The sequence below is a fragment of the Choristoneura fumiferana genome, chromosome 20 (genome assembly GCF_025370935.1).
Source record: "Choristoneura fumiferana chromosome 20, NRCan_CFum_1, whole genome shotgun sequence".
In the NCBI taxonomy this organism is placed as follows: Eukaryota; Metazoa; Arthropoda; class Insecta; order Lepidoptera; family Tortricidae; genus Choristoneura; species Choristoneura fumiferana.
In genome coordinates, this window is record NC_133491.1 from 10,806,575 (window position 1) to 10,819,187 (window position 12,613).

At 39.1% G+C, this 12,613-nt stretch overlaps 1 protein-coding gene across 11 annotated transcripts; it reads left to right on the plus strand.

Moving 5' to 3' along the window:
- The first annotated feature begins 68 nt into the window (after positions 1-68).
- Positions 69-11,946, plus strand: B52 (serine and arginine rich splicing factor B52). 11 transcript variants are annotated; one of them, XM_074103167.1, is made up of 11 exons: positions 69-248; positions 821-948; positions 1,881-1,951; positions 2,860-3,006; positions 5,661-5,748; positions 7,511-7,584; positions 8,167-8,349; positions 8,638-8,721; positions 9,792-9,929; positions 10,228-10,251; positions 10,778-11,946. In XM_074103167.1, the coding sequence occupies exons 2-11, from the start codon at positions 823-825 to the stop codon at positions 10,965-10,967; spliced, it is 1,125 nt and encodes a 374-aa protein (XP_073959268.1). In that variant the 5' UTR covers positions 69-248; positions 821-822; the 3' UTR covers positions 10,968-11,946. The 11 variants fall into 11 exon arrangements, with proteins under 11 accessions (XP_073959268.1, XP_073959270.1, XP_073959278.1 ...); XM_074103169.1 differs by having other exon boundaries at positions 5,679-5,748; XM_074103173.1 differs by having other exon boundaries at positions 70-248; positions 2,860-2,976; positions 5,679-5,748.
- Positions 11,947-12,613: the final 667 nt, after the last annotated feature.

Below are 12,613 nucleotides of genomic sequence, written 5' to 3' on the forward strand. Positions count from 1 at the left end.
TCAGAGGGACGGAACTACACGAACTTCGATTTTCGAATTTCGTAGTAGCCCCGCTGGTCATTCGTGCTCGTGCCCGCCATTTTTACTCACTTCCGGAATTGGTCGTTCCATCCATTTTACACGTGCATTGAATCGGAGTTATATTTTGCTTCAATATTATTGATATCTTAACAGGACTGAACAAATCTGTACTTTATTAGTGATTTCAGTGGCTTGTATGTAGTGGTGTTTGTTATAGGAGAAAGCAGGTGAGCAATGAATGCGAAAATAATAATAAGTTTATTTGGAACAGGCCACGCACGCCGCCATATTGTATGATTTGGTCTCGATTTGATTTTGGATATATCGATCGTTTGCTGTTACGTGAGGTATGCTGATTTTCATTGTCTTGTACTAATAACTAAGTAAGTTGTAGTAAGTTATTCGGTCGCCTGCCGAGTCTGAATCGCTTCAAGAAGCGCAAGAAAACAACGGGCCAAAGTATGCGTCGTAGAGTGTAGCGCTGTCCGTATCTATTAACACGTAATGAGCCATTATGAACTTAAATAGTGCTACTCACTATTTAACGATGTCGTTGGCTGTAATTTGTCTATCAGTTGTAGTATGAGAATCCTTAATGAGGCTCTTTTTGTAAATTGACGTGCGTAAATGTGGCATTAGGTGACCGTGTCGCCAGAAGACGCTCGTCACGCTTCCAGAATACACCGGGCGCACGCTATCTACACTGTAGATAACCTCTACAAGTTGATATCATTTACCGGGCTGTGTAATATAACTTTGTATTGACGTTTTTGTTGACGAATCAATTTGTTTGCCTCAGAAATGGTGGGTTCGCGCGTTTACGTCGGCGGTTTGCCCTTCGGCGTTAGGGACAGAGACTTGGAGAAGTTCTTCAAAGGATTTGGCAGAATCAGGGATATCCTCATCAAAAATGGATATGGCTTTGTGGTAAGTGTTAACAATATACTGATAAAGATATTATCTTATCATTTATCAAGTTCTTCAAATGAGCCTATTTCAACAAGACAGACACGGAGAGACATTTTAATTTTATTTTAACTATTGCTATTTCGCCGGAACTGCAATGTTCTGGGATAAAAGCTATGCAATGTCTTTCCCAGGGTCTCAAGCTATCTTCATTCATACCAAATTTCATCTAAATAGACTCGGCACAGTTACTTTCACACTTATAATATTAATAAGACTTAGGGGCTGTTTCACCATCCATTGATTTGTGTTAACTGACGGTTAAATGTGATGCCGTCTCTATTTGTTTTGTTCGAATAGACGGAGACGGCATCACATTTAACCGTCAGTTAACACTAATCAATGGATGGTGAAATAGCCCCTTAGTAGATAAGAATATTATTTGTTTGCATGTTAATACCCTTGTTTATCAATGCTGTACCTACCTGTATTAATATGTTGCTTTGTTTTGTTATAAGACTAAGAAATTAAGGATGCTACAGAGCTGATTTATATGACCCTATAACTGAAATTATTTTAACTATATATTTATCTGAAATAGATAGCACTGTTTTTTTTGACAGCATCCTTTTAATTTTTATTAAATGTTACAACCCTAACCCTTTCAAACCCAGCTGAGTATTAAAAGAGTTCCCACAATGGACGTTATGTACAATTCATGTCAAGTTCAAATTCAAATGTAAGAGTTGTGACAGTGGACCTTGTGTACAATCCATGTCAAATTTAAATGTAATTAACCCGCACAATTGTATCGGCTGGGTTCGGAAGGGGTTCTAATCTTTAACATCTATTTCTAAGTAGCTTTATTTGTTGTTAGGGTTGACAGCATAAATCTAGAACAAAGCTATAATTATTGAAATCAATATTCATTCATTACATCCTTTATTTTACAGGAATTCGAGGACTATAGAGATGCAGATGATGCAGTTTATGAACTTAACGGCAAGGAGCTACTTGGTGAAAGGTAAGGATCAACTTTATGACAAACGAGGATTAGTTTTTTTAAAGTTGAACTAATGGTCTTGTTTCACTATGCAAAACTAGAAATAAGATGTTTTGCATGGGCAAGATTGTTTGTTAACATTTAGAAGTATTAACCTCCAATAACTTTGCCATGTCTATCAATTGATAAGATTTCAATTTTTATTTACAATTTTGAATTAATTTAAAAGTTAAATTTCATAACTCAGTTCTTATTTCCCATGTATGTATAACTAATTTTTCTTTATCAGCCGGCTCCACAATTTTGCAAGATCTGTATGGAGAGCTAATAATTGATTCCTTTAGTATGGAAGAATGGAAGTCCTTGTATGTTTAGAATGGTGCTCACATTATTTTTTTATTTCTTTTGTGTTGGCATCTTAAAGTCTGCTTTGATGTTTACAGAGGAATGATATGAGAATCTGATGTTTTCATATTACAACAGTGATGCTATATTCTTGTATAAAATCTTACTTTTTATGTGGATCTCAATAACTTTGGAATCTTAATTAAGCTATTGAACCAATAATAGCTATTTTAAGTGGATTGTTGTGTATTGGATTTTATGTTTGAGAAGGCAGGTAAGGAAATAGATATTTGCATAACAAGAAAAGGTGATTTTCTGCTAAAGTTGAGTAGGTAGGCAGTGTATTGGGTATGTGGCTATGTGGAGTGCTAGGCACTGTCTGTGCGGTGTGTATGGCGGATGCAATGTGGAGACAGTGTGTGGGGCGCGGGCAGTGCTAACAGTGGACCGGATGCCCCCAGGGTGGTGGTGGAGCCGGCGCGAGGCATCGACCGCAGCGCTGATCGGTCCCGGCGCGACAGGCACAGCGAGCGCGACCGCGGGCGCGGCTCGCGGTACGAGTGAGTGTCACCGCTATGTTGTAGGGTGACGGTGGAGCGCGCGCGGGGCATGCCGCGAGGGTCGGATCGCTGGCGCAGCCGCGACCAGCCGCCGCCGCGCCGCGCGCCGCCGTCGCACAACCACCCGCCCCGACGGGACGCGTCTGTATTGCACGCACGAAAAAACCCAGAGTAGATAACGTTTGTTTGTCTTTGCACGTTACCCTGGCCATTAGTGGTTTGTTTAGCCTGCTGATCGCTTTGTCGCTGTGTTCTGCGAGGGAAACTGTTCCGTTCATAGCATAGGAATTACAGTGCTGCCATAGAAACTCTTGCATAATTATTTGACTATTCATGAACTTTGTCACTACAATAATATCATTAATATGACAAAGTACTTGACAGGTATGATGGTTGGTACTGCATTTTAACGAATACGCTATGCACGTGGACAGTGTCCCTGAGGCCCATCGTTTATTAAATGGTGCAATCAACAAAACACATGCAAAGATCAATTGCAATTTTCTACTAACTGGATCATTGTGATTGTAACTTCTTAGCGTGTTGATTGCATTTCGCTGAACGATGTAGCGGAACACTTTGCGCCAAAAGAGAAGCGGCTTTTTCCAGCCTATCTGAAAGCACTTAATATTGCTAGTCTTTCTTTCCCTTAGATCAGTGGTTCATAACGTTTAATTTACAAAGATGAGTTTGCTATAATTTTAACTGGTCTATGACAACAGATGACAGAATACAAAGCATTACAAAATGGACTGGTAAGTTAAGAACCACTGCTGTAGATTTACAGTACAAGACCCACACCCAACTTCCTGCTAGTAAATTATAACATGTCTATGAAACTACTGCATTTTGCGGATGTAACTTATGCTGCCACTACTAACAGGTTCTGCATCTAAGTAACCTAACTATTTCGAGCGGGTACTTTTAATTGCAGACTTGTTGCACCTGCAGCCAAAATACCTATTGTACATACTTTCTCTCTCTCGCGTTTGATAGGCGAGAATGAAGCAAGAGAGGAGAGACCTTTGCCCAGCAGTGGAGCACAAAACAGACTAATAAAAAAAATACTCTGCAAAAAATTGTTGTGGCGTTGTTGTAATGTGCAATCACAAATAAATTTATCGCTCTCCCTAACAATAACACGTTTCTGCACACACAACTTAGAGACACAACTTTCAAGGTAACACATGCCTCACATTTGCCTCAATAATATAGGTTTATTATTAAAAGTTATTGCTTTTCATGTTTCCCTTGCTTATACCAGTTGGTTTCTTTTGCTATCTTTATTGGGCTTTTCTTCTTAAGTTGTGTCTCTAAATTCGTAGTGATTGAGCTATTCATAAAAGATGGCTTTTAAAAAATAGTGCATTTGAAACACATTGTCGACTTACATAATATTGGACATGACATGCAAAAATAAAAATTGGCCTGTCATGTTCATTAGCTTCCTCGCCAAGTCGACCAAGAAATTTATAAGGCACCTTGAGGTTCAATGTAATTTGCACATATAAAAATGAAAAGAATATCTATATTTATTTTCTTATTTTATTTACTATGCCTTCATGTTTTTTCTTCATAACAAAGTAAATTTGTTGCGAAAAATGACAAAGCAAAGTTTCTTGGTTAACTTTTCAAAATTTATTGACAGTATTTTGTGTGTATTTTGTCCTTTGGTTAGTTCTGATAGATGTTCTATTAGATCATTTCACTATTTAATTTTCATCACCCTTTACTTTCATTTCCATTTACATAATAGTTTCATAGTTCGAGACCTTAAACAATAACCCTAACAACTTGATGAGATGATAATTAGTTTCAAATCAGTTAAATGTTAATATCACATTTAGTTTACATAGTTTTAACTTAGTTTCTGGTTCCTAATATTTTTATTTGGCTATTTTGCAGCTATATGTAAGTAAAAAACAATCTTGAATTATGTTAAAATCCCTATAATATAATGGAATTATAATTCAATTGTATGAAAGTTTTTCCATGATTAAACTACTGGACTGGTTTCTCTAAAAGCTTAAAAGCACTTTCACAATAAACAAAACTTTCGAAATACAGTACCTGGCTATAAATATTGCACATCGGTCTTTGGAAAGAGACTCGTCTAATTTCGGCTTCGTAGAGCGTTGTCACATATTATTTATGTGACGTTTGTCAGTCGTTGTACAGGTGCAATAGATATGGACGTATTTAGATTGAAATATATAATAAAGAGTTGTTGAAACCCCCCAAAACTTTAAATTGTATGATGGCATCTCTAGGAAAAAAGGGAACTATCCTTTTTCTAATAGTTGCAACAGCTTTCTATAGATATCCGAAGTTTACATGTCATTAATTTGCCGTAAACTAATTAAGTCCATAAAGGTGCAGTATTTATTTGATATAAAACGTCACTTAATGCATTCATTGCCACCTGACTTCCACAGGTGCCACCGACGCACATGTGCGTTCAAAATGTATGAATGATTATGACAGCGGCACTGGGCGAAGTTCCGAAAACGCATATATGCGTCAGTGGCAGTGAATATGTTAATAAATACGATGATTGATCGACGGTCGTCATTGTTCGGAAATCGTCGTGAACAGCCAATTGTCTTTTTCCGAAGACCGATGTGCAATCTTTATCGCCGGGTACTGTAGTTCTGTAACTGTCCTCTGTGAACTAGCAATTAATTATCCTGACATAAAGCAACCCCCCTTCCCCTCCGTTATCGCATCTAGACTAATTATAGTATCCTTCCCAGCATTTATTGTACTACATATATTGTGTGAACAAAATTTGAAAATCTTACTTGATTTTTTATTTTTGTTTACAGCACTGACTCCAATTACAGATATGGGCCGCCAACGAGGACGGAGTATCGGCTAGTCGTCGAAAATCTGTCTAGCCGCATTAGCTGGCAGGTAAGAATCTCCCGTGAAGATGAGACTGGGCCATCATCACCCCATCACCAATCACCCAGGGTCTGGACTCATGGCGCTTGACGGTCACGAGGGCAGGGCGTCTTACCTCACCACACGGTTACACTCGGCTCGCGCTCCACGGAACCGCGGCATGGACCAACCAAGCTCGCAGCCAGGACGAAACGAAGTTCATTGTCACTTAGGACAGATGACTCCATGGATGGAAAAGGAAGTATTGGACAATCTGGAAGATGACACACTTTGGAGGCGGCATAAACCAATCGATGAATGTTACCGATTCTACAAAGGCAACCAGAAAGGACATCAGTACGGACACAAATCCAACCAGAGATGATCATCGTCCATTGAGCAAAGAAGACCACGCAAATGGGACCTAGTCAATGTAATTGACCACAATCTTCATATTCGAAAACTCACTTTCCTTTTGCTTCACAAAAGACAAAGCCATAAGCCAATTAAATGTAAAGTACATAGTAGTCAACCTTTTTTTATGTAATTTACACTTGCTTTAATTAATTAGTCAGTGAACTTAGTATTTTGCATTATCATGAAAATACTTCATTATCTGAACTGTAACTTTACACTTATTTACAAACTTAATCCAAAGTTTATAGATAACTTTTAAAAACAACAGTGGATGGCGTTTCGTGCCCTGAGCCCTCGATGTAGCGCAGTGTGTGATGTGGTCTGAGGCGAGATGTTAGGAGGTATCGGTCCGCAACCCCGCGCCGCCGCCGCCGCCCCGGCCCGGCGCCCCCGCCCCCCGCAGCAGCCCCGGTCCCCCACAAGGTAAAGTCGCCCACGGGGGGCACACACAAAGGAGCCGCTCTCGTTATGTGCATACTCCCATTTTAAATCATTTTGTACTCATTATTATAATTTAAGTTCACATTGCGACTGTTCACATTTAAGGCTGCATCAAACACCGATTCGAAATTACGTTAGTTGACTATGTGGACGATCATTTCGAGTAAGTCATGTTGTTTATTTCCAAATATCCTTGCTTACTAACGGTCGGGCAGGTTTTCGTATTTGGAGTTTCTTTGTAGGTGTTGTTTATGTATTGGAAGAACGAGCTATTGTACATGGAGACGAGACCTGGACACTGGGCCTGAATCTGGATGCGGCACACCTGAACACAACCAAAAGTTACCTCACCACATGCGAGCGCACGACAAACATGAAATCTGGTGAAGAAATGCAATACCACAATCATGGACAGACAAAAAGGATAATGAAAGCAAAGATAGCAGAGGAAATAGTTAGCATGTAAATGTAAGAGACTAACGCAAATAAGAGCCTTGGAGAATATCGGAGTTATGTAACTGGACTGATCCAACCCCAGAGTGACAACAGTCCCTAATGGACCAAACGCTGCTTGGAGCTCACAGATCGCAATCCATTCATAAACATTTGCCAACTGGTAGCCAAATACGAAAACATTGTTGCGGACGCATTTTATTATTATTTTTGGTCATCATTATTTTATAAAATACATGCAGGCAAAGCTAGGGCATTAGGTTTCATTTGTGGTTTAATTATATTTTTCCCAAAGTCAACAAACAAATAACTTCTATTTATTATTACTTGCATTCAAATAAACTTTCATGATGATATCGTTTTTATATACCATCTTTCGGGGCTGAAGAGTATTGATGCCAATTTAAATCTGAGGTTGACTTTTGGAAAAGTATTTCAAGCTTGGCTTATGTCGATAGTAACGTGTTATCTTGGTTTTCAGGACCTGAAGGATTACATGCGTCAGGCAGGAGAAGTCACCTACGCTGACGCACACAAGCAGCATAGAAATGAGGGGTAAGTTCGTACCCATGTCCTCATTGACTAGTTTAGAAAAAGAAAAAAGTATCTTGGTGTCTGTCTGTGGATGACATAATGCATTATGCAGTTGTCGATGATTTAATCAGAAGGTATAGGTGGCTACAGGAACTCTGTAATGAGATGTGACAACCACACCGCGTTGGATAACCAACCATAAGGTTTGATTTGTGTTGTCAAGTTACCTGGTATTTGATTATATCCTGGAGTAATATGACAGACCTAATAGTTATGTGTTAAGATAGTTACTCCTTCTGCATTGTTTTCAATGCTATATTCTAATTTGTTCTTTCAATTATTATTTTTAATTTTATTTAAAACAGAATAACAGATTAATACAACATAACACAGTACAAATCAAAATAATTCAATACCTAATAAAAAAAAATCAATTTGTACTTATTTATTTATAAGGAAAACGGTCTTAGTGATGATACTATACATTTTACCATCTTTCGGGGCTGAAAACCTTGATGCCAAATTTAATCTGAGAATATCCCTTCCATAATAAACAATTGTAAGCCTCTACACCACCGACCACTAACAAGAACTTTATTCTAGCGTGGTCGAGTTCGCGACGCACTCTGACATGCGCGCGGCCATCGAGAAATTGGATGGTACTGAGTTGAACGGGCGAAGGATCCGGCTCGTGGAGGACCGTCGGTCGTCCCGCCGCCGTACGCGCAGCTCGTCGAGTCGCTCCAGGAGTCGCTCGCGCACACGCCGTAGCCGCTCGCGATCGGGGTGAGTGACCTTACGACAAATTTATAAAGTACAAGTGCGAGTCGCGTAGTCGAGCTATGCAAACAGCTCACTGAATCTCAAAATGATTTTAGCAAATCTAGATTTCTTTGAAAAAACCTATCCCCAAGTAGTAGTAGTAAGTAGAATACCAACTTGTATGATGATACTATACATTTTACCATCTTTCGGGGCAGAACACCCTTGTTGATAACTTAACCACTGATGTCTCTTTTGCACTTCTTAATACTTCTTTCCCAGAAACGTCTGTTATAAAAAAACTATTTTCAGGGCCGCACGCAGTCGTACCCGCTCCAAGTCTCGCCCGAAGAGCAAGAGCCCCGCTGCCAAGTCCCGATCCAGGTCGCGTTCTAAGTAAGTACTAGATCTTAAGTGAAAAGTGATCTTTTAGCGATGGAATTCTATCACTAAAAGTCACAAGTAACTGATCAGTTCACTCACCAAAGCACACCCCTGCTCAGCAAATGGTAGAATAGAAATAAACATTAATGTATAACAGATAACCGTGTTTGTACAAATATAGTAGCTTGAAAGAAGTCGTCGACTGGTACGAGTAAAGCTCGTGTTTTCAAGATAGTGTCGACAGCGACTGAAGACGCCTTTATGTGACACACACGTGTGGTTTTTATTACAGATATTTAGAGTGGTCTTCATGAGCGAACAGATCTGTTTTAGTTTTATCCGATCTTATATCTAAAGCCGCTTAATTTATCTTTGATTTTGAAGTGAATTAAAGCATATTTATTTATGCAATTGTATACTTCCCGTATTTTTTTGCAAACACCTAGCGCTTGCATGGATGTTAATCCTTCCAGTAAAACTTAATGATCGAACAAAATACTGCATGATAATTGAGAATTAACCTAGTATTCATTTGGCTAGGTGTGTTGTTACTTGCGCTGAGCAAAATTTAAAAACGTAAGTACGTAGCGTACCTTTTTCGTAGGTATTTGTGTATCTCACGTTCCTGTGGGTAGTATGTTGTAAATGTAATGCAATCTCTTGCAGTGTTCTACGCTATTGCATTACATACGTGGGTTAATGTATAATTCGTAATACGTCAAAACTTTGTCAATTGATGTGCCTAATAAATAGAGCTTCAGGGAATCCTATGGAGCCGCGAGTACCGTATTGAATGATACAAGATTTCAGTATTCGGCGTTTAAGCTTAGTTCCTTGTGGTTTTATAAATGACTCCATCAATTGTTGAATTTTGACGTAAACCTTTTCAATGCTAAGTCAACTAACAATGAACGCAACTTACACGAGAAGATAAAAAACAAATGATCAAAGTTGTTGTACCTTTTAGCATTTTCATGTGTGAGAGAAGCGTAATATTGTACTGATTTCCATTGTTAGCATTGAAAAGGTTAAACATAACCGTAGCTGTAGCTATAAACTAAACCTCCCCGCGCCGCGCCTAGGGACCGCAGCCGCTCCAAGTCTCGGTCGCGCTCGCCAGTCCGCCGCGCCGACCGCCGCTCGGCCTCCCGCCGCTCTGACCGCAAGTCTGAGGACCGCAACGGACACCGCTCCAAGTCCAGGTCGCCCGACAAATCCAAGTGAGTCCGCGTGTGCTTTCAATCACGATGACGACAATGCGCGGACCAGTTATTTGTTCAGAAGACCGAGGTGTGATACTGATTATTTTATTTGCACAAGTAACGTAACACATCTGACACACCTGAGAGATCCATAGTGGCGTCTTTCGAACAACAATCTGTGTGCCAAAAAGCATTGTTGTCAGCAATCAGATAATCATTGGCATATTTTGAAAGAAATTATTTGCGATACCATAATATTGACAGCACAATTTCATAATTATTAATTAACTCGTTCCGTGTTTCCCAATCCTTGAAGAAAAACGGAGGCGAAGGCGGCGAGGTGAGCCCTTGATACTTGCTCGGTATTAACACCGCTTTTTTATGTACCTGTATTATTTGAAGCTTTTATTATATTAATGCATTTTGTTTGTACTTATTTGAAACGGTATTTAATTTTTATTTTAGTGTGCTGTAAGTAGTTTCTTCTTTATTATTAGTTAAAGTTTTTAATTTTGTTCTGTGTTTCCTGATAATTTTTTAGTATTCCTCTGTGAATGACAAATTAGAAAGATTAAGGCTCTAATTTTGTATATCGAAGACTGCCGGCTTTATACAGGTTCTCACATATGCTATGGGGTATCTCACAGATTTCTAGGGCTTGGGGTTTGGCATTGCCGCCGCCTGGTGGAATAATTGGTTGGAGAATATTTTATTTATTCTTGTTATCATTTATGTCCAACGGTTTTTAGAATTAATGACAAAACCAAGAACGGGCAATATCAATGTTTAAAAGCAGCATGTGCTTTTAATAATCGATATGTCCTATCATATGTAACCAGTCTCTCACAGGTCTTTCTCTTCCGCAGGGAAAGATCTCGCTCTCGCAGCAAGGAAGCGTCGCCAAAGCGTGAAGAGGAGCGTCGCGTGAGCAAGTCTCGCTCGCGTTCTCGCTCACACTCGCGCTCGCCGTCGCGTGACCGCTCCGTCTCTCGCTCACCGTCGCCGCGGCAAAACGGCGGCGCGGCCGACGACCGCTCGCCTCGCTCGGGCGATTAGGATAACACTAATTAATTTTAAGCGTGTCTTCAATACTATACTGGATTATCCAGAAGTTACAATTACAACCGTTAACGCAGTCTGTCAGCTGACGGTTCCCCTAATTTTACATGTTATAAGTTACTCCACAGTACAGTTTACAAAATTGTGACAGTTTCATTACGGTCACGTAAACGCACTTATGCGTTGGCGTGAATTTGTTAATATCTTTGTATTCCTAAATTGAAGTCAAATTTTGTAAACTATTCCTGCACACGGAGTTGTTGGTCGTCAAGATAAAGATAAAATGTTTCGGACGGCCCACCGCGTGGTCCTTTCTAAAAAAAATATAGTTTGGTATAGTATTAGAGACTTTTCTAGTTTTAAGTCACTTATTAGGTGTAATTTAATTGTTCTTCTTTGGTTCACTGTAGGGTTTCACAAACGCAAGTGATGTTGTATAATTTCAAAAATATTTTTAAAGTAGATAAGTATCTGCTTCGGTATTGTGAACTTTCCTTTTCGGCGTTTTTTTGCTCTGTAATGAAATATGGTCTCAAAATTTTGTATGTGAGCCAAAGTACGAACACTTCACATGCATGGTCGGTTGTATCGTGAATTACAGCCGTCGGGGTGATTACAACAGCAGTTAGTCGCACGTAGTCTGCTATTTGGGCTAGTGAACAATTAAGTATAGTTTATTTTTGACGCGACTGGATAGTGACTGTTACATGAATTTACTACATGACTATAACGAAATTGTTTCTGATCAATCTCGATGTTAACTCTACGTGCATTTTAAAACTTTCAAAATTTTATGAGGTAGTCGTAAAATTCTATCCTATTTTGTATCAGGTTTTGACACTACGCCGTGTTTTCAAGTACTTGTTACCTGACTGACAGGTTAATCGGACACATAAATTCGATAGGCAAATAGTATTTTGTAAATACTGAATTTATTATTAGTAACCAAATAATTTTAAATAAATACGGATAACAATCTGCTTGTTTTATTTATGAGTTGTACTCGTTTCCATTAGCAATCAGCGCCTGTTGCAAATACGCTGCAACACTCGTGCGTGGGATTATATTAAAAATTTTGCTGATATGATCTTGTTAGGCATCTATTTAATTCTAAACATTGTTGGGCCTTTGGGGGGGAAATGCCTTAGGCCCAGCACACACGGTTAAACGCAATTGCAACGAAACCCTTTTAAAATTGTTGGTTTGAAACCAGTTTCAATCGTTTTCACAATAATTTCTGTTTTGGGAATAGACGTCTCCAATATGTCTAGTTCATATGATGAAGAAGTTGTGGTTTTGTATTTGTATCTTCGACAAAAGTGGCGTATAAACGAAGAAGTGCGTGGATACATCCCTACACTGAGAAGAATATCAACTGCCGTGTTTGTGGCTACCAAAGAATTCAAGAAACATTGGATTGTTATCGTATATGAGCAAAAGTCAACCCCCAACACAAATTTAATGTTTTTATCTTCGTCGTCAGCTAATTTATTACACCGAAAAAGACGCCGCTTTCAATGCTACTGATTTTTACTTCCTCTGAGTTACATAAGCATAAATAGATTTGTTACAAATTCATTCAATTTGACAAATATTTATTCCAACTGTACTGCGGAATTCTTTTATAAAAAAAAAACAAGATA